The following is a 23179-nucleotide window of genomic DNA, read 5'->3' as shown; positions in this document are numbered from 1 at the left end:
ATGACCAACTCTGTTATCCCAAGTATGGCAATGCAAGATTCCTGTACAGTCTGCTTTGCCCACGGAGCCAATGTGATGAGGTTCTACTCATACACAAAATATTTAATCCTATTCCCGGTGGCAGGTCTTAGAGTACTGAGGGAAGAGCAATGACAAACAAGGTCACAAGTGGGGTCTAGCATTGTGAGTACCAGCTGGTAAAAATCACCTTGTTTGGATAGTGCTGGTGCCCTTATCTGGTGAGCTTGAACCTCTGAGCTTGAATCTCCTAAGTATTGAGGGCTTCTTTGTTTTGTTTAGATTAAGGCTAGATGTTAAGTTGCACAAGCAAACAGTTGAGCTGTACCTAGGATCACGTTTGGTGAAATTGTTCAGCATCTCCAACTTCTCATAAGAGAAATTCTACTGTCGAGAGAGACTGGAAGAATCATCTGACTGTTACTGGGGAGATCTGAAATGTGTAAACATGCATGCCTGTGGAGCAAGGTATCCTGAGCTGCATCATCCACCACCACCACCAATGAGGTCATCAATTGTGGATTGTTGCAGTAGCTTAGCAGGCTGTGCAAAAACAACATAGCAAACCAGCTATCCCTGACAATGGCATGAGGTTAGTTAATGTCATCATTAACTTGAGCCACTCGGTAAATAAATTTAACTCATTTTGAGAGTGACATGAGCACATATAGTTTTAGCACAGAGACCCCAATTTTTAAATGATTTCTTCTTTTCCATATCCTTTCAAAGAAATCCTCAGAATTCGGGGGCTAGGTTTCTTCGAACAGCCAACCTATTACTATGGAGATTTTGGCTTCAGAGGTAAAGATTGAATGGTTGTTTTTCAAACTGTGGTGAAATGTGCAGTTGTGGCGTGCAGGCGTTGGTGTTGGGACCACTGCTGTCTTTGATATGTATTAATGACCTGGACTTGGGTATACATGACATAATTTCAAAGTTTGTAGATGACACACAAAATGTAGTAAAAACTGAGGGGGATATTAACAGACAGGAGGATAGTAACAGACTTCAGGAGGATACAGACAGTCTTGTGTAATGGGCAGACATATGGCAGTGTGAAGTGATTCATTTTGGCAAGAAGAAAGAGGAGAGACATTATAAACTAAGTAGTACAATTAAAAGGAAGTACAGGAACAGATACTTACAGGTGGACATACACAAGCCTTTGCAGGTGGCAGGACAAATTGAGAAGGCTATGTAAAAAGGCATGTGGGATCCTTGGCTTTGCAAATAGAAACATTAGAATACGAAAGCAACAAAGTTATGCCAAACCTTTCATGAACACTGTTCAGGGCCCCAGCAGGAGTACTATGGCCAATTAGGAAGGATGTCAATGCCTTTGAGAAGGGGCAGAAGAGATTTATTAGAACGGTGCCAGGTGTGAACTACTTCAGCTACATGGAGAGACTAAAAGTACTGGGCTTCTACTTCTAAGAGCAGAGAAGATTAGAAGATTTAGTAGAGGTATTAAAAATTGTGAAGGGTTTTAATAGGTTAAGTAAGGGGCAACTGTTTCCCGTGGCATAAGGGTCAATACCAAGAGATTTAAGATAATTGGCAAAAGAACCCGGGATGATGTGAGGTAAAAAGATTTTTCACCTAAGTAGTTATATTCTGGAATACGCCTACCTGAAAGGTATTGGAAGTAGATTCAATAATAATTTTCAACAGAAAATTGGATAGATACCTGAAGGGAAAACATTTGTGGGACTGTGGGAAAGAGTTGGAGTGTGGGACTAATTAAATATCTTTTTCTAAGAGCTGGTACAAGCATTATGGGTCAAATGGCTTCCTCCTGTGCTGTATCATTCTATGACTCTCTGGAGGCTCATTTTCAGCTAAAGATGTGCCTTCTTTGTGACCAGAAAACTGCAGGATTTACTCTTACATCTGCAGGATGTTTTGTCATCCTGAACAAGGTTAGCATTCTCTGAAATATATTTGATATAAGGATCTTAAATAATTTTATCTTCAAGGAGATGTTCAAAATAGTAATGCTACTTCAGATCATTTAGGAAATAGATTCCTGGCATCTATCAAGCTTAAAGTTCCGCATGTGATAACCAAGGTAAGTACAGCACTCAAGTCTCAAAGCAAACTATCAATATAATATTCCGCCATTCAGCCTGATGTCAGCATTTCCAAAGTGCTTGTTGGCTGTAGCAGCTTCATATTTGTAGCCGCTTAGAAATTGAATCAGCCAAATTTCTTTTCAAAACTCTTAAGACTATATTCATGGAGAAACTGTAATTCCTCCTTGAAGAAAACTATGAACTAGAATCAACAATAGATCTGCACTTCAAAACTACTTCATTTCAGACAGATCTGCTTATAGTCTCGGTATAATTTTGTATCCCATGGAGCAGTAAGCAGGATTCAAGTGTAAAACTGCTATAGGCCAGACAGGACAGCTTTGTTGTGTCAGATACAAAAAGATTCACAAGAACATTGTCGCTAAACCTTCTCCTGCAGTGTGCCCTGAAGCACCCACAGTTGTTCCAGGAAGCATAAATAAGCAATTAGACAACTGCTACTTAAATCTCATGTTCTTCGGAGAGGGAGGGGAAAATGTGACAAAACAAGCATTTTGTCACTGTAGGTTCAACTGTCCACCTGCTCTGGTGATTGACATTTCCTTATTGACTGGGAAACACGTATTTAAATGCTTGCACCTGAGACTTCTGAATGCCTCCCTGCCACTTTAAGGAAATGCAGTTTCAAGTTATATGTCTAATCATTTTTTTATTTAGGAGATTAACCAATAATTGGTGAATCCCTGGTCTTGACAGTCTTACCAACCTCACACCGTAAAGGCAGGAGCTACTCTTTCAAACAGAGCCCTGGATACTCATAGCTTCCCTTGGAATGGCCAGTTATTTAATGCGACTCTTGGGAGGAAGATTTTATTGAGGCGATGTATCTTTTCTCATGTGGCAATTATTCAGCATTCAGAAAAAGCTCCACTATAAAATCATAAAATGTCAAATTAATTTAAATTCCTTGATCCTTGGCTATCCAGTACTCCAACTATCTTGTTTTCTTTTGGAATTTTTCGGTCCATCGGGTAATTTGTTGGCATTTTGTGTTTCATGTTCCAGGTTCATGTTAAACAGGTGAAAACCCAAACTTTACACATTCCTATTGCGTTTACCTGCAACATGAGCCTTGCTTTTTGTAAGCCCATTTCTGATCTGTTTCAACTCTTGCTATTATGTGGATATCGTACTTCGTGGGCAGGATCTTCTGGTCGGTGGGAGGGGGGGTGGTGGGGGGGGACCCGCTCGCCAACGCATAAAATGGCGCGGGATGGCGTTGGGTGGAACTCCCGACAACACCCCGCGTCATTTCCATTTTCAGGTCGGCAGGGGCGCAGCCGAGTCAGCTGTGCGCCCACCGACCTGTCAATGGAGGCCATTGAAAAACTAATTAAGGTCATTAATGGACCTGCCCATCCAATCTTAAGGTTGGCGGGCAAGCCGGGAGCCCTGGTAGGCTTCGGAAAAAGCATGAAACCTCATCCACGGCGGGATGAAGTTTCATGAGGGTTTTTAAATTTTCAATAAAAGTTTCAATAAAAGTTATGGACATGTCCCAACTCATGTAACAGTGTCCCTGAAGCAGCACTTAGCCGCAAGGAGATCTGTGCGCTCTTTCGTGCATATGCGTGAAAGAGCGCACTCCCGACTGAGGGAATCTCCCCCCCCCCACCCACCTGCACAGGGAGCGCATAGTGCTTCCTGGCGGACGTCACGCTGCACGGGCCTTAATTAGCCCTCCCATGTAAAATGGCGGCGTGCCCCCGATTGGGGGTGCCGATCGGAGACGCACCCATTCGCGCCCGCTCCCACACTTGGCCCCCCCCCAACTTTTTCCCCATATATTTTTAATTTGAAGCACGGGTGAGCTGCGTACTTGGCAATTTCCTCCACACTATTTAGGCAATGACATAGAGCATTCCTATTACTACACCTGAAATTTGAACCTTAAATTGTGCCTGAAATTTTACCTTCCATCACATCTGTCCTCTCTGTATGGAAAACAGCATTTTGTTCAGGTATAAAAAGTTTTGTGTTTTACATGGAGCAACCAATCATTTATATGAAACTTGGCAGTTAGTGAAAGCGATAAAAGAATAATATTTGGCTGGATGTGTGGTAGAATACATCCTTGCTCATAAGCTAAAATGAGCAGCTTGGGATTATTCTGCTTGTGCCATGGACCTGCCATGAAGAGATGTTAATGTATATAATGTTATTGGAAATTATTTTAAATTGGACTTGTAGTATAGTCTGTGTCTCTGTGTGTGAGTGTATGTGCCTTAATTAGATTAAAGCCAGCTAGTCTGGGTGCTTTGATGCATAGTAGTTTTGAGATGTTAAACAGTAAGATAAAGAGTACATTTACATTTTGTTGAATAAACCATTCAAAGACTGGGGGTGAAATCTTGCAGCTAGCTGGGAGACACCAAGCAATATGTTTATATTACTAATAAAATTGGTACTGTGAAAGGAGTTTTATTGTTAGAAGAGGTGGAGTTCAAAGGGCCTGGTGATACAATGAGAATTTGCATTCAAAGGGAAGGCTAGGTATATACAGAAAAGTTGTGTGTGTGGAAGTCAAAGGCATGTAAGATCTAAGCCTGTAAGCCTATCACTGTGTCTGCAAAGGAACACATTGAAAGGGACCTCATTTTGAATTCATAAGATAAAATGTGCTTTGCCTGGTGTCTGTTTAAGCCTATGGGTTATTGTTGCCTTGGGGAAGATTACCTGGGAGTGATTAATTTGGGGATTTGTTTAATGGTTATTATGGTAGTAATTTGCAGACGTGTATGTGTTTAATTTCTTTTTAAAATTAATAAATGTTTAATTTAATTTATATAAAAAACCTCCAGAGGCTTCTTTCATTTCTGAATTCAGAGTTGCAACTCAAACATACAAACTGAAAATATAGGTTATGACAGTTGTTTAAAGATTCCCTCTGCCAACTGCTGTGTCATAACAGACTAAACTATAAATAGTCTATCTTGGCAAGCTCAAGTTTGCTACATGGAATAGTTTGCAAGTATTATTGTCTTGAATTGGTGCTCAAGTTAAGTACTTTTATATCTAATTGAGGCTTGCCTCAAAATTAACTCCTGGAGATTCACATCTCCATTTTTCTCTACTCCTTTCGCTTACAGCATTCCTATCTGAAGAATAAATAAGTTTTGAGGAATGTTTAAGATTTTAACTTACACTTTCCCTTCTCCTTTGAGTACAGGTCTCGCCGTATAATCATGCCTCAGTGCTTTTCTGATTTGGTCTACTTAGTGATTCTTATTCTTTTTGTGTGCATTTATTTAGTCATCTATTGTTCTATGATTCAATTTTTAAAAAGTTGGATGTTATAATTCAACAGGGATGGGAGGATCACTGTATGTTTTCTGAATGGTTCAAAAATGACCATGTTTAAGGGGGTTCCCCTCTCCCTTTCCAATGAATGCTGACTCATTCCTTTTTATGTGGAGGCTGAACTGGATTTATAGAAAACCACAACAAAGATAGGAAATCTAAAATTCCTATCTTTGTATGCATTCCTATCGATGTATGCAATAAAATGGTATGATGCATCATTAGTGTACGAATAATGACTTATATTTAATATCATTCCACTGTTAATTTAAACTATTAAAGAGGATGATATATTGAATTCAAATATATGTGCACTTCAGTACTTTCTTGGGATGTGTTACTGTAAGAGGACTAAGCTCCTGGCACTCATCACTGCTGCTGTGAATGCAAGCTACTTGGGGATCCAACTCAAAAATACAACACTAATTCTCCCTCCAGTTCCTCTTCTCCTGTGAGGTGGCAGCCACCTTTACTCAGGAATTGCTCTACAATATTTTAGCTGAAATCAAACGTTTATTGGAGTGGATACCATTAGTGCGCATAAAGCGTTGTTCAGAACTTTCTACTAGCCCAACAATTAAGAATTTTGATTTTACGTTTGCTGTTACATTTTCATAGAAACATAGAATGATACTACACAGAAGGAGGCAGCTCAGCTCATCGTGCCTGTGATGGCTCCAGTGGAGCTATCCAGTTAGTCCCACTCCCCTACTCTTTCGACATAGAACTGTAATTTTTTTCCCCTTCAAGTATTTATCCAATTCCATTTTGAAAGTTACTATTGAAAGAGTTTTTGCTGTCCTTTCAGGCAGTGCATTCTAGATCACAGCAGCTTGTTAAATAAATCAATGTTTTCTCATGTCAGTACTGGTTCCTTAGCTAATCATCTTGAATTTGTGTCATCTGGTTACCAACCCTTCTAAGACCATAAGATGCAAGAGCAGAAGTAGGCCATTCGACCCATCGAGTCTGCTCTGTGATTCAATGAGATCATGGCTGATCTGATAATCATCAACTCCACTTTCCTGCCTTTTCCCTATAACCTTTGATTCCCTTACTGATTAAACATCTGTCTATCTCAGCCTTGAATATACTGAATAACCCAGCCTCTACAGCCCTCTGTGGTAAAGAATTCCACAGATTCATTACTCTCTGAGAGAAGAAATTCCTCCTCATCTCTGTTTTAAATGGGCACCCCCTTACTCTGAGATTATGCCCTCTAGTCCTACACTCTCCCACAAGGGGAAACAACCTCTCAGCATCTACCCTGTCAAGCCCCCTAAGAATCTTATATGTTTCAATAAGGTCGCCTCTCATTCTTCTAAACTCCAATGAGTACAGGCCCAACCTACTCAACCTCCCCTCATAAGAAAATCCCTCCATCCCCAAGATCAACCTAGTGAACCATTTTTGGACTGTCTCCAATGCCAGTATATCTTTCCTTAGATAAGGGGACCAAAATTGTTCACAGTATTCCAGGCGTGGCCTAACTAGTGCCTTGTATTGTTTTAGCAACACTTCCTTATTTTTATACTCCATTCTCTTTGAGAAGAATACCCTTCTGGCATGAGAAATTGTTTATCCTTATTTACTGTATCAAAACGGTTCATGACTTTGAGAACCTCAATCAAATTTCTTTTTAACCTTCTCAGCTTTGACTCCAGCTTCTCCAGTCTCTCCACATGACTGAAGTTTCTCATTACCGTTTCTCATTTCTAGTAAATCCCTCTTGCATCTTCTCTAAGGCCTTGACATCTTTTCTAACATGTGGTGCTTCTAATTGAACACAATACTCCAACTGGGGTCTATATGTTTTATAAAGGTTTAGCATAACATAATATAATAATATTACAGCAATAATCTGTACTTCAGTGCAGTGCTGAGGGAGTGTTACACAGTCAAAGGTGGGGTCCTTTCAATGAGATGATAAATTTTGCCCATTGTCCCAGCTAACATTCCTCTTTCTGATCAATCTGTTGGTTTTTGTGACACCTTAATGTGTGCAGAATGGCTACTACATTTTTAATCTTTGAGCTTCAAAGAAATTTGTTCAATATGGAATGCTTTGGGATGTTTTTGAGGTGTGATAAGGCACTAGATAAATGGAATGTTTTTTTCTTCATTTTAGTGTTTGATTCAATATTTTCTAGCTATTTTTCTGATGTCTTGAGTACTTGGCAAATACAATCTATTGTGTCTTAAAAATGTTGTATGGGCTGCAACATTCCATCTCAACATACATTGAAAACTTCTATGTTAGGGCTTTATTAATGGAAAGCACCATTCTAAAAGTATCAACATTTAACTGCAGTGCTTGTTACGCTTGTAGGTGGTGTTGTGGTTGGTATTAACACTATGAAAACTCCTGTCATGTTCTGTTCACTGCAGTATCCTTTGCCAATAGAGTATTTGCTCTGAGAGTCTTAAATCCCAGAGCTGGAGTATCAAGGTGAGTATCTGTCTGAGGTTGTGATCATTTGTAGCAAGTCCGCACTTAAAGTTGCAATTGCGTTCCTGAAAATAACGACTTTAAAGTGAAACAACTTTAAGTAGATCGTGGGAGTCAACGCTAAAGCCGGAGTTAGGTTCTTTCGGACATTTCTTGCCTGGAAAAAGCAATGTACACATTGAAAATCTGTACAATATATGTGCAGCACTGTGCATTCCTAGCTGAAATAACTTTCAAAATAAAACAAGTCACTAAATATAAAAGAAACACTTTAAATTGAAGGGAAAATATTGCAGGACCATGGAGAAAGAGCAGGGGAAAGGGACTAGTTGGATAGCTACAGTATTTCAAAGAGCCAACATAGGCATGATAGGCTGAATGGCTACCTTCTGTGCTGTGTAATTTGATTGTTCTTTGATTAGTAGCTGGGGAGCAATCTCTGACCCTGGGTCCTCGGACCTTTTCCCTAAAATCCACAGAAAATCTCTGCTATGTTTTCCTCTGTAAGGCTCAGAAACCTTGTCCCCTAAGTGTTTTCTTCTGCAGCTCTTCCAGTCATACAGCTAAATGTATTTTTAAAAATATCTTTTAGTAACCTTTCAATTATGAAATGCTGCATTACGTTTTCACATCTCCTTTTATCTCTTCACATTGCGATTAGTTGCCCCCATGATTTTCTTCCCAAGTGTTCTTCATCCTTTGAAGAAAATATTTAATCCTGTGTCACAAATGGCTACCCAAGCCCTCCAAACACCTTCAGATGGGTTTCCAATATTCTTTGCCTGGATATCCACAGATTCGTGTCAGTAGGATTTCTTTCACTTGTTGTATGCTGATCTGCAATGACGATGCGTAACTCCACGCTGACGCAACTAAATGACATAAAAATGAAAATGGAGGCGCAAATCGGAAAATAGGCCCTAAAGAGTAAATGACTTGAAACTAAAATGACGTTAAGTGGAGCAACTTAAAGTGAGATAAAAGCAAAATACTGCGGATGCTGGAAATCTAGAACAAAAACAAAAATACCTGGAAAATCTCAGCAGGTCTGACAGCATCTGCGGAGAGGGATGCGGTTGATGTTTCGAGTCCGTCAGAACTTAAAGTGAGGACTTACTGTAATGCAATAATCGGGGTGCTCACAGTATTATCCAACACCTTCTCTACCAATTTGCAATAAAAATTGTAGTCTGGGTGAATAGAGGAAAAGGAATGTCAAGAATTGGCTCCTGAACACTGATTAGATCAGACAATGGTCTATTTTACTGTCATGTGAGAGGAGAAATAACAAGATAATCAAGTATTAAATCCTACCCTTCCTTGACTCTGACAACTAAATCAAGGCTTTAGCTTGCAACCTTCTACTCAACCCCCACCATGCATAATGTTAGACTGACTTTACTAGGCCTGGATTTTTCCTATGGCAGGCGGGTGGGCTGGGTGGGAGCGGGCGGAGGCGGGCACGGAGCCAATCGGCGCCCGTGACCGACTGCGTGCCGCCATTTTAGATGGGTGGGCCAATTAAGACCTGCCCAGCGTAATATGCGGCTGATAGTGCTCAGCGCTACCTGTGCAGGCAGGAAGAGGAGGGAGAGGAGGGGCCAGTGCTCTTTCGCGTATGCGCATGAAAGAGCCCAGCAATCTCCCTGAGGCACAGAGTTGCCTGAGAGAGATTGAATGGTTATGAAAATAATTTAAAAATGGATTTGAATATTTATTCAAAGATGTCCCCTCATGTCACATGAGTTGGGACATGTTTGTAAAGGTGGGAAAATTAATTAATTTATTTTATAAAAGCTTCAGGAAACCTCTTCCCACCCGCCTACCATGAGGTTTACTGAAAAACACGAAGGCCGCTTGGGCTTTTCGCCTTTCCGCCAACCTTAAGGTTGGATGGGCAGCGTTCTTAGTTACTTTAGTTAATATCTTAATGACCTTATTAGGCCGTTGACATTTCGGTGAGTGCGCAGCCGACTCTGGTGAGTGTCCGCCGAATGAAATAATACGATGGCGAGCAATGATGTCGGGACGCATGCCCACCGTCATCGCACGTCATTTTACACGTCAGCGTGTCGGGCCTGCCCCCGCTCGCCGACCGGAAGATTCTGCCCTTAAATCCAGGTATGAACTGACTAATTAATAGTCAGCCAGAATTTCTCCCCCACCCCTATTGAGAAGGAAAGCTTAGTGTGCACCTGGGCACCCCGTAAACAATAAAAATCCAAGTCTGGTGGAGAGATGTCATGGGAGATCAACTTCTGTTGATTTTTATAAAAAAACATATAAATGAAAATAAATAAAGTTGTTCCTTGTTCTTAATTGATATTCCTTTTAAAAGGGCAGCAATATTGTGATCCTCTCAAAGAATCTTTGCACAGTACTTTGAAAATATATTTTTTGTGTGTATCTTTTAAAACAAAAAGGTACCATGTGGTGAATTATAGGGTAACTCCTAATCCTTCTTTCATAGAATAGAGCAGCTGAATCATGAACATGAACAAGAATTGTCAGCACTAACTGGAAAAGTAAACCGTTCTCGCAGCTTTGCCACAAGTTTCCAGAATCAAGTGGAGGCCATACAGTAAGTATAAACCTTTGCCAAAAAGACGCAGGAAGATCTACAGGAAAATCAATTAGTACATTCCATCTTTGCAATTGGTTTGTAGAATCCACCATGCATTATCGTCATTGTTTAGATGACTCTTTGAAGAGTTGAAAAACCATACAAGTCCCTTGGTGCTTGTTACTTTGATATACTTTGAACTTGGTTATCAGGTATCAAATTGTAGATATATATGTTAACAAGGATGTGAAATTTAATGGACTAGCTTTTTAATGAAATATGTCAAATGAAGTGAATCCTGCAGTTATGGAGCACTAATACAAAAATAAAATACTGCAGATGCTGTAAATCTGAATTAAAAAGAGAAAATGTTGTAAATATTCAGCAGGTCAGGCAGTGACCATGGAGAGAGAAACAGAGTTAACATTTCAGTTTGAGGATCTTTGATCAGAACTGGAAATGTTAGAAATGTAATAGATTTCAAGCAAGTGAAAGAGGGAGGGTTTGAAAAAGAATAAAAGGGAAGGTCTGTGATGGGTTGAAGACAGGAGAGATTAAGGGACAAATTTTTGCCACAGTTCGGCGACGGTACTCAGTGCAGAAATGGCCACACTTTGGAGGAAATGTGATTTTAGTCAGCATTCCCATCTTCCTCTGGCCTTTGTTCATGTGCAAAATGCTCACCTGCCCCCGCTGAGGTCTGTCAACCTGTGCTGTTGTCTTTTCTATTGTGATATAAATGGTTCTGGCTAATTAAAAAAAAAGACTGGTTTTTAAACTTGCAAAAATCTAATCATCTGCTTCCCTATATTGATTGACAGGCACTCTGCTTTGAAATTGAAATGAGAACCTGTTCTTTCCTTCTGGTTTGTTGACACCAGCTAATAGGATTACAAATATTAGAAGGTTTTTTTCACACCTGGAAAAATGCAATTTTTCTTTCAGTATTAATGATATGGAGGCTTTTAACAGATGGTGAGAAGCCCATTTCCCCCTGCACCTCCCCCCACCAGAAATGTTCCATTGATATGTAGCTATGGAGGATGCATGGCATTGAGAGGGTATGGGCTGGCATCGGAATGGGTGGGGAGTGAGGGAGGTGAGAGATAGGGATTAAGGACTTTTAAACCCTGTTGGGAGCTGGGATACTGTGTTGGAGAACCCCTCCACACCCACACTCCTCCTGCACTGGTTCCTGGCTTGCAAACTGTACTGTGAACTTAACTCCAGTGTCAAAGGGCAAAAATGGCGTTTGAATTCACATGTGGGACAGATATGCAGTTTGCCAGCTGTGAAAGTGTGCAGTTGGGTTTCCCCAAACCCAGAGGAACATTTGGCTCTAAATTACAAAAGGGTGGTTGTTGCAAGGTCAAAGGGATTGGTTCAAGTTCAAGTTTTGTCTCCTTTATCTTTGCAGGTTTTGGTATTACTGCCTTGTTTTTCTCTTCCTTTGCTTTTGGGTGGCAGTTGTTCAGCATTCTGCCACTCACACCTACTCTAGAAACATCTTTTGTTTCTTTACATGTACCATAGACGTTCCCTTTGGCATGTCTTTCTTGTTTCTTGGTGACTAAAACTGCATGAAGTATTTAAGGTTCAGTCTTTGGGGAGCACTATTTAGTTTGATCATTATATCCTTTGACTTACATTCCACTATTTTTGTTATTTACTCAAACATGCTATTTTCTTTATTTATTATTCTGCATTAATTGGACATATCTAGTGTCGTCCACTATTTCAACACCATTGGTGGAATATGCATATCATGTACTTTTCTTTCTTATATGTAGCATTTTATACTTGTCTGTATTAAATTTCATCTGTTGTTTTGGCCACATTTATTTAGTCCAGCTCATTCTGTAATTTCTGAGCTGCAACAGCTGATTCCCCTGCCCTTCCCAGTTTGATATCATCTGCAACTCTGACCACTTTGCATTGAGTTTCTGCATGAGGTAATTTATGTAAATTAGAATGGAAATTGTCTCAGCTTCAAACCCTGGTAGCACATAACACATATAACCCTTCTAATGAGCACTTCAGCTGCTTTTATATCCAATTCCTGGGCTTACTCTAAACCCCCCATTTCAGTTTCAATTGATAATCTTTCATGTGGAAAGGCAAAATCCTTTTAAAAGCCAAGGTACACCAAGTCCATAAGGTTTTCTACAATCCAGTTACATTGTCACTTCCTCAAAGAAATAGAGGTGGTTAGTCAGGCAGGTTCTTAACCTTAGAATTCATGTTGACTGCTGTCTAGCAGTTTATTATTGCACAGGTGATTTTCAAGCTTATTCCTGATAACTAACTCCATTATTTTATATGGGATGCAAAAAGACTAATTAAATCTGTAGATAAAAGCAAAATAGTGCGGATGCTGGAAATCTGAAACAAAAACAAAAATTGTTCTGATGAAGAGTCATACGGACTCGAAACGTTAACTCTGTTTTCCTCTCCACAGATGCTGTCAGACCTGCTGAGTTTTTCCAGCAATTTTTGTTTTTGAATTAAATCTGTAGCTTTCTTTGTCTGCTTTGTGACCCTTTTTGAATATGTGTATCATATTTGCCTGTTCCCAATTGACTGGAACTTCCCCAGTGTCCGTTGGTGCCTACTCAATATGATTGTTCGTGTCTCAGAATTCTGCTCCCTACTCTCAGCACCCTAGAGTAAAAACCATCTAACACTGGGAATTTATTTGTTTTGAATACACGTAACCTGCTTTAGAAGTTCCATCTTGTACATGCTGAAGTCTTTCAGTTTACATAAGAACATAAGAAATAGGAGCAGGTGTAGACCATTTGGCCCCTTAAACCTGCTCCGCCATTCAATAAGATCATGGCTGATTTGATTGTAGCCTTAGCTCCACTTTCCTGCCTATCCCCATAACCCTTGATTCCATTGTAGATCAAAAAGCTGTCTAACTCAGTCTTGAATATATTCAATGACTCAGTCTCTATTGCCCTCTCGGGTAGAGGATTCTAAAGACTAATGACCCTCTGAGAGAAGAAATCCCATCTCATATCTGTCTTAAATTGGAGACTCCTTATTTTGAAACCATATGAGGGGAAACATTGGGAGGAATTTAATGCCCCACCCCTCCTGCAAATTTTTAGGCGGAGTGGGTGCATGCAATTGCGGGATGGAGATCCACCATCTTCCTGCCTTCCTCCGATTAAGTCTGGGGTGGGAAGGCTTGCAGGTGGCCTTTCCACCTAGACGCCAGTTAAGGCCCTTAAGTGAGCAATCAATAGTATTCAACCAGTGGCAGGGGGATCTCGCCATGTGAGGAAGACCACCTAGCAGACCCTGCCGGTTTACATGCAGAATGGGTGGGGTGGGGCCGGCAGCAGTCACCACTCCAGGTGATGCTGCCGATAATGCAGTACGGCCAGCTTTTGATTGGCCAGCAGCTTCTCAGGGTCGGGGTTCCCACTGCACTGGGGGATGTTTACAATTAAAAGTCCCCTGTGGAGCTGGGAGCCCAGGTAACAGGGTTCCCGCTTTCAATTAGGGACTGAACTCCCTTGAGCATGCAGAGACCAGGTGGGCACAGATGCCATCAATTTTGGTGGCAGACGTCGGGCCCCCCACGTGCCCTCATTAAATTCCCTCCATCCTCTCAGTGTCTTCCCTGTCAAGTCCCTTCAGAAACTTATATATTTCAATAAGATCATTTCTCATTCTTCTAAACTGCAGTGAATACATACCCAATCTGCTCAACCTTTCCTCATAAGATAACCCCTTCATCCCAGGTGAAGCTTCTCTGAACTGCCTTCAATACAAGTTTACCCCTCCTTAAGTAAGGAGAGGGGGGGCTGGATTTTACGGTTTTCAGCAGGATGAGGGTGGAGCAATGAGAAGTGTGTGGTCTGTTGCTCCCGTCCCCACCATCTCAGCATGTCAATCAAGCCAGATGGCCCATTATTGGCCACCAAGCGGGAAGGTGGCCAGTTTGCATTGGAAAGGGGCTCTGTGCCCAACCGGGCGTCTAGGCCAGGACATCAGGTGGGAGAAGGGTATTGCTGTGATCTGAAAGTTGATCATGGCCACCAATTTAAAGATCCCCTGCCATCTCAATCTCTCCCTGTTTGTCATGTTGGCCTAAACCAGTGAATAAATAAAGTCTAATAACATCCAAATGCTGCCACCATCATCAGCAGGCTCTGCTGCTACATGCAGCCATGGTCCCATTTGCAGGCTCTTTCATCTGCCCCTGTGCTGCCACCTCATACCTGGCGTAAATCACCCCCAAACATTTTCTAACCTGGCTACCAAAAAGTGAAATGGTCAGTAGAAAATTGCAGTCACTTGAGTCATTTACAAACTCAATAGCTTGTTAATTGTTCTTTTTAAAGTCGTGGGTGAGCTTCCAATTTCAGCGCTCGCTCGCCTTCCTTAATGGCAGAGGCCAGTGTAATGACACATGTATGGCTAATGTCATTATGCCATATTTTATGTAAGCGCAGTGGGGTGGGGAGAAGCAGCCCATCCACCCACTCAATTTGTGGCTATAAAATTCATTCCCAAAACCTTTTACAATACTCTAGGTGTGATCTCACCAATGCTCTATATAGTTGTAGCAAGACTTCCCTGGTTTTATACCCCATCCCCCTTGTTATAAAGGCTAACAATCCATTTCCTTCCTAATTATTTGCTGTACTGCATGCTAACTTTTTTGTGATTCATGTACCAGGACTGCCAGGTTCCTTTGTCCCTCAGTATTCTGCAGTCTTCAATTCTCCCCGCCAAAATAGACAACCTCACATTTTCTCACATTATTTTTCCATCTGCCAATGTTATGCTCATTCACTTAACCTATACATATCCCTTTGCCTACTCTTTGTACCCTCCACACAACTTGCTTTCCTATCTATCTTTGTATTGTCAGCAAATCTGGCTACAATATACTAAGTCCCTTCATTCAAGTCATTAATATAGATTGTAAATAGTTGAGGACTGGCACTGATCCTGGTGACAACCCACTAGTTACAATTTGCCAACCTGAAAATGTCCCGCTTGTCCCAAATCTCTGTTACCTTTTGGTTAACCAATCATTTATCCTTCCAATTTTTCACTCCCAAAACCATGAGCTCGTGTCTTGTGTAGTAATCTTTTATGTGGCCCCTTGTTGAATGCCTTCTGGAATCCAAATATGCTACATCCACTGGTTATGCTTTATCCACCTTGCTTGCTCCATCCACAAAGAACTCTAATAAATTTGTCAAACACAATTTCCCTTTCACAAATGCAGAAGGATCTGGGTATCTTAGTGCATGAATTGCAAAAGGCTAGTATGCAGCTATTAGGAAAGCCTATAGAATGTTATCATTTATTGCGAGGGGAATTGAATACAAAAGTAGGGGGCTGCGTATGCTTCAGTTGTACAAGGCACTAGTGAGACCACATCTGGAGTACTGTGTATAGTATTGGTCACCTTATTTAAGAAAGGATGTAAATGCGTTGGAAGCAGTTCAGAGAAGGTTTACCAGACTAATGCCTGGAATGGGTGGGTTGACTTTTGAAGAAAGGCTAGGCTTGTATCCACTGGAATTTAGAAGAGTAAGAGGCAACTTGATTGAAACATATAAGATCCTGAGGCGTCTTGACAGGGTGGATGTGGAGAGGATGTTTCCTCTTGTGGGAGGATCTAGAACCGGGGGTCACGGTTTAAAAATGGTTGCCCATTTAAAACGGAGATGAGGTGAACTTTTTTCTCTCAGAGGGTCGTGAGTCTTTGGAACTCTTCCTCAAAAGGCAGTGAAAGTAGAGTCTTTGAACATTTTTAAAGCAGAGGTGGATAGATTCTTGGTAAGCAAGGGGGTGATAGGTTATCAGGGCAGGTAGGATGCAGATTTCAGGTTACTATCAGATCAGCCATGATCTTATTAAATGGCAGAGCAGGAATGGCCTACTCCTGCTCCTTGTTCATATGTAAAACCATGTTGACTCTGCCTGACTTTTAAGATTTTCTAAATGTCCTTTGATTACTTCCTTAATAATGGATTCCAGCATTTTCCCAGTGACAGATGTTAGGCTAAATGGCCTATACTTTCCTGCTTTCTGCCTCCCTTCTTGGATAGAAATGTCACATTTGTGGTTTTCCAATCAAGTTGGACCTTTCCAGAATCTAGGGAATTTTGAAAGATTATGAGCAATGCATCTACTATCTCTGCAGCCACTTCTTTTAAGTACTTAGGACGCAGGCCTTCAGGTCCAGGGGACTTGTCAACCTTTAGTCCCAGTAGTTTTCTCAATGCTTTTTCTCTCATGATAGAAAATGTTTTAAGTTTCTCCCTTCCTTTCACTTGAGATATCGTTCTTTGGAATGGGCATGCTGCTCATGCCTTCCCATGTCATCATTTAGAATTTTTAGTTTTATGGTCATCTTCTGTTTCAAACCCATTTGTAACAATTACGGTTTTCATCTCTTTAAATGGACCTTTTACTGTTTAGGTACATAAAGAATCTTTTACTGTTGTTCTTAGCGTCAGCTGCTATGCCCTTTTCCAGGTTTCTGCTTGCTCCACTGGTTATAGTTCTGACAACGTTCTGTATTTTCTCAGTAATCCCAGTGAACAGCACCCCTTGCCTCTGCAGAATTTTTACATCCTTACTTTTCCTCTTTATTTCTGCTCAAATGTTATTGTTAATCCATTTAGAGTCATGTTTGCTTAGTTGAGTTCTGTTGATTTTGGGAATGTTTCTAATTGTGGTAATTGATGGAAGGAGGAACGTGGTGGTAGTACCAAATATTTCAAGGTTATAAAACATTTAAATATTAAATTTTACCATCCTGTTTGTTTTATTGGAGTTGCTGTTTGGAGTTTAATCATATTTATGACTGTAGAATATACATTTAAATTCACAACTATTTTTTCCGGTGTTACGTATTGAAAAAAATTCAGTATTTTTCCTGCATCCAGAGAGCAGGCAAGGAATCAGAGCACGATGTACTCACGACAGCTTACAGAACTGGAGTCCACAGTCTGCCACCTGCGAACTGAATTACGGGAAGCGAAAAAGATATATGAGGAGAAGGTCTGGTAAACATATATTTATACAATAGCTTCTTTTAGTTGCTCTGGCCTAAAAAAAAAGAAATGTAATGGCACAAAAAAAAATAGGAGTTGTTTGATGTCAGCAACATTCTCTTTCCTAGCCACCTTATTGGAAATACGAGAGACACACCTTGTAAAGGAGTGGGTTAAACAATTCATGTCACTTTTTGTTCTGGTAGCAATATCTGCAAAAGGCACACTTCCCTCCTAACCAAATAAACTTGGAAAAGGTTCAAGTCACTGCCTAGGTAATCCACAAATCCAATGTAACAATACTAATTTTCAGGGTTTATCACATAATGCATTGTAAACAATATACTGTGCATACATTATATTGTTGTATCATAACAAGAACTATGCAGAAGTTGCCAATGATTAAATTAAAATGATACTTTAGTTGTGGAACATCAACGTAGAATTTTATTGACTGTACACAACAGGGAGGTCAGAGTACATGTCCAATCAGCGGCAGGAGTTTGGATCTATTAAAAAGAGATAGTAATGTAGTAGTCTCACACTGCATTGGAACCTGCAATGTAAGCATTTCCCACGGGAATTCCAATATTAAAATTCAATATTTACAGGTGTGTACGTTGCCAGTAATACCACCAAGTGGCATTATAATACTCTGTAGCATTTCACTGTAGCTGTGTCGCACATAGAAAAACATAATTTATTTGCTAGCAACAATCCATCATGGGTCTCAATCTGTGATGGGATCGCAATTTCGATGAGATTTTGTGAGTGCTGCCTTCTTAAAATAGATTCAGAGTGTTAAGGCTTTGTGCAAGGAGTTCCCAAACAGTTTGGGTAGCTCATTTGGTTGATAATGTGACCCTTAATTCCAAGGTCATGATTTTTGAGTTCCACATTGGATAATGATTTTTCTTCTTAAATATTTTAGTCAAAATACTGTTTTATTGATTTTTTTTTTTACCAAGAAGTGTCCTTAAAATAAATATTGCAATTAATTCTCCACACTTGAAGTTGAGAATCTCATTTACTGAAATTTTCTGATTATATACCTTCTTTATTTACTGAATCATCAAAAGCAAGTTATACAGAGCGAACAGTTGACAAACGATAGGTTTTTTTTATTCATTCATGGGATGTGGGTGTCGTGGGAGGTGGACTAGATATTTGAACTTGCAACTTGGTAAGGACTGCACAGACCTAAAAATGGGGAAGTTGAACTTTATTGTTAGTCTGTGTCAAGCCAACGTGTTTGTTTTTATGCACGCAGCTGGCATTCTGACACTGAGACTGCAAGTGCGCATGTGCAGAAAGTGCTCCCCTGGTGTTATGACACAAATAAACAGCCTTGTTTAAACCGATATATAGCTTCATTGCACTTTCGTGCTGTTTCATCAGATAGAGAACTTGGAAAAGCAAGTAGAGCAATCTCATTGTGAGATTTATAATTGCAAGAGAGAAAGAGATGAATTCAGGCAACAGGTTGAAAGCACGAATGGCCGAGTCCAACTGTTAATGGTAAGTTTAGCTGCTGCTTAGCTTTTAAACTGAAATCATTTACATTTAATACATCAAGGGTAGTTTTTTTTGTAGTTAATTACAATTGTTAGATGCTTTTAACTGGTTTTCATAGACTTTCAGTTACACATATGAATATACTAATTAGACTGGGAACAGAGGAGATTGAGAGAGACATGATTGAGGTGTATAAAATTATGAGGGGCATAGATGGCGTAGACAGGAAGGAACTTTTCCCCTTGGTGGAGGGATCAATAGCCAAGGGCATAGATTTAAGGTAAGGGGTAGGAGGTTTAGAGGGGATGTGAGGAAGAATATTTTCATCCAGAGGGTGGTGGGAATCTGGAACTCACTGCCTGAAAGGGTGGTTGAGGCAGATACCCACATAACATTTAAGAAGTATTTGGATGTGCACTTGCGATGCCATGGCATACAAGGCTATGGGCCTAGTGCTGGAAAATGGAATTAGAATAGGTAGGCACTCACCCCACCTAGGTAGGTACTTGTTTGATCGGCACAGACTCAAAGGGCCAAAGAGCTTTTTTCTGTGCTGTACACCTCTATGACTCTATGAGAAGAATGAGTAGGCCATTCGGCCCCTTGAACCTGCTACACCACCTGATAAGATCATGGCTGAACTGATTGTGGCCTCAACGCTGCTTTCCTGTCTACCCCTATACCATTTGACTCCCTTGTCAATAATAATCTATTTAAATCAGCCTTAAGCGCATTCAGTGACCCTTCCTCCACTGCTCTCTGGGGAAGCAAATCCCCTAATGACCCCTCTGAGAGAAAAAAAATCTCCTCATCTCATTCTTAAATGGGAGACACCTTATTTTTAAACTGTGGCCCTTAGTTTTAGTTTCTCTCATAAAGGGAAACATCCTCTCATAATCCACCCTGTCAAGTCCCCTTCAGGATCTTATATGTTTCAATAAGATCACCTCTCATTCTTTAAAACTCTAATTGATATAGGCCCAACCTGTCCTCATAAATTAATTCCTTCATCCCAGGAATCAGTCAAAGAAAGGAAAGTCACTGTAGTCCCAGAGGACCATAGGCTGCTCTCTCATCAGTGAGAGATGACTGGTGGTGAGTTTAACCTGAGGACCACCACACCACAGGCAAGGGGCGAGATTGAGAAGGCAGGGCCTTCATGGACAACTTCAGCTGGTACGAGAGTTGAACCTGTGCTGTTGGTGTCACTCTGCATCACAAATCAGTTGTCCAGCAAACTGAGCTAGTCATGTGAACCTTCTCTAAACTGCTTCTAATGCAATAATATCCTTTCTTAAGTAAGGAGACCAAAACTGTTCTCAGTACTCCAGATATGGTCTCACCAATGCCCTGTGTAATTGTAGCAAAACATCCCTATTCCATTCCCCTTGCAATAAATGACAACATTCCATTTGCCTTCCTAATCACTTGCTGTACCTGCACACTAACCTTTTGTGATTCATTTACCAGGACATCCAGATCCCTCTGTACGGCAGAGTTCTACAATCTCTCTCCATTTAAATTAAATGCTGCTTTTCTGTCCTCCCTGCCAAAGTGGACAAGTTCAAGTTTTTCCACATTATATTCCATCTGTCAAATTTTTCCCACTTTTTTAAAACCTATCTGTACCCCTTTTCAGGCTTCTTATGTTCCCTTCACAACTTACCCTCCTACCTATCTTTGTCTCATCAGCAAATTCAGCAGCCATACATTCAGTCCCTTCATCCAAGTCATTGATATAGATTGTAAATATTTGAGGCCCCAGCAATGATCCCTGTGGCACTCCACCAGTTACAGCTTGTCAACCCGAAAATGAGCCATTTATCCATTCTCTCTGCTTCCTGTTGGTTAACCAATCCTCTATCCACGCTAAAAGTTGCCCTCTACATCATGAGCTCTTATCTTATGTAGTAACCTTTGATGTGGCACCTTTTCGAATGCCTTTTAAAAATCCAAGTACGCCACATCTACAGGTTCCCCTTATGCACATTGCTTGTTACACACTCCTTTACCTGCTGATCTTCTAGGTTAAAATAAGAATTCCAATCATCCCACAGAGGAAAATGATCCAAGGACACCACTTATAAGAAGTTCATTCACATCATGCATGAGTCAGAAGAGAAGGCAGTTTGTTATAATGCCTTGTTCAGACTATGCCCTTGGTTCTCTTCTCTCATCATTAGCACCATACCTCTGTTCTATTTCACATCAGAAAAATAATTTTGACATATTATTTTTAATTATAATTTAGATTAGAACATTTCCTACAATTGATTCGTTTTCTATAATGAAGATTTTCCAGTTAGATTCTTTTTGGAAAATTTCATGACATTATTATAGGACAAACTACCAATGCCACCATGAGTGGGTATTGAAAAGTAAATCATATGTTGATTGGGTAGGCTAAGTACCAATCAATCCCATCTCTGATTCGACTGACAGCAACTCTTGCTTGGATAATCTTTGTCAAGGATAAGGGGCCAGATTTTCATGTGTGCTTGGGAAAACCTGGCCTACACACTTTTGCACCTTCCGAAATGCACACCCAACTCATGTGTAACTTTGCCCAAGATTTTTGTCATTTTACACAGAGGTCAGGTTCGCATGAGGATTGGTGAAGAGGGCTGGTTAGAAGGCTTACCTCGGTTCTCCCAACATCAACTAAAGGCCCCCTAAATTTCAGCCCTCACCACTGCCCCCCACCCATCCCATGCCCTATCAGATTGCCTGTGCTACCTCTATGTCCCCTCGGATCCCCTCATGCCATCTCCATGCTCTCTCAAACCACATCCACCCCATGCTACCTCCATGCCCCTTGGATCCCCCCATGCCATCTCCATGCCTTCCTACACCCCACCCATCCCCATTCCACCTCCATGCCCCCTCAGATTCCCCCATACCACCTCCATTATCTCCATGTATTCTCCATAGCCACTCAGCCAGAATGCATTGTGTACAGTCCTTAAGGGCCACACAAAATTAAACTTCTAACAATCTAATAGAGCCCTAAATTAAAGCTCAATATCATTAATACTGAAAAAAAGACTTGTGTCAAAAATCTAATCCTTTAAGTACCCATCAGGTTTAGAAGCAACAAGAAACCACATCAAAGGTATAATCTCTTATTAAAGCCTCTTAAAAGTTTCAATTATTCTTGGACCTGCTGAGTTGAAACCATTAGCAGCCAAGCATTCATTATTGGAATAGCTGTCATAACAAAAGCTTCCAGCTACATTGCCTGAAACTGACACAACAAATATCCCATTTCCATTTCAAAGCAGAGTACCTATCAATTAATGGAGGGGAGCAGGAGCAGAGATTTTTTTCAACTTTCAAAAGCAGGGTTTTTTAACATGGAGAGCTGTCAGTCAATTTAAATAACAAGAGAAAACATGACAGCTGAGGCTGAAAGGACATTTATTTTTACATCTTTAATCCATTATGGAACTTTTAACAAATGGAAAAGTACTGTAATGCATTACAACAATTACACAATGCTGCTCAACATAAGGGCCAACTTATTTTTGCAGGACAGATCCCTATGATGAATCACTGCATCAAAATATATCTACATTACAATATAACATCTAATAATGATATTTGAAGGTGTCAAAACATTTTACACTTACCTTTCAGAATGTTCCTGACTCATCAGCAGACTTCCCCCAGTGGTCACAATCTCTTGAAGCAGGTTTTTTTTCAGGTCTTACAAAACCCACATGAAAATAGTGTGCAGGAAGAAATACAATTTCCCTGTAGTCCTGACCTGACCTCAAAAGAGATGTGTTAATGTTTGCACACGAGGTCTTCCTGACCCAACCTGCAAAAAAAACTAAGTTCAGCATTTTGCGACCTGATTTACACCTCCATTGGGAGATGCAAACCTGGTCCCATGGATCCATTCCAGTGATAAACTTTTGTAATGCTTATCTTTGCTGTCAATTGAGAAGTCTGCTTGCAATTTGTCTTACTATCATTAATTAACTCATCTAAAGCTGGCTCACAAGCAAATACAAGGTGTGAATTGCATCTTGGTCGCATTATCCAATCACCATCTGTAGTCGTAGCCCTTTTTGAAATAGTAAAGGCTAAATCTGTGGCCATGCTTGCATAATTTATTGATATGGGTGCTGTTCACCAAGACATTTCACAGGAGCATTATCAAACAAAATTTGAATCTTAGCCACACAAGCGACTTAAAGCTTGATCA

General features: G+C 40.5%; 1 protein-coding gene across 2 annotated transcripts in view; it reads left to right on the top strand.

The window, feature by feature from the left end:
• Positions 1 to 23179, top strand: part of LOC144682046 (coiled-coil domain-containing protein 158-like) — a 200675-nt gene that overhangs the window by 91846 nt on the left and 85650 nt on the right. For both annotated transcript variants that reach the window (XM_078544325.1, XM_078544317.1), the window contains exons 9-11: positions 10331 to 10441; positions 17347 to 17461; positions 18853 to 18972. In XM_078544325.1, the coding sequence (XP_078400451.1) occupies positions 10331 to 10441; positions 17347 to 17461; positions 18853 to 18972 (346 nt within the window). The remainder of the gene's footprint in view (positions 1 to 10330; positions 10442 to 17346; positions 17462 to 18852; positions 18973 to 23179) is intronic.

The sequence above is a fragment of the Cetorhinus maximus genome, chromosome 1 (assembly GCF_964194155.1).
Source record: "Cetorhinus maximus chromosome 1, sCetMax3.hap1.1, whole genome shotgun sequence".
NCBI classification, from domain to species: Eukaryota; Metazoa; Chordata; class Chondrichthyes; order Lamniformes; family Cetorhinidae; genus Cetorhinus; species Cetorhinus maximus.
The sequence above is the reverse complement of the archived record's forward strand: the minus strand, read 5'-3'. Positions and strand labels throughout refer to the sequence as shown.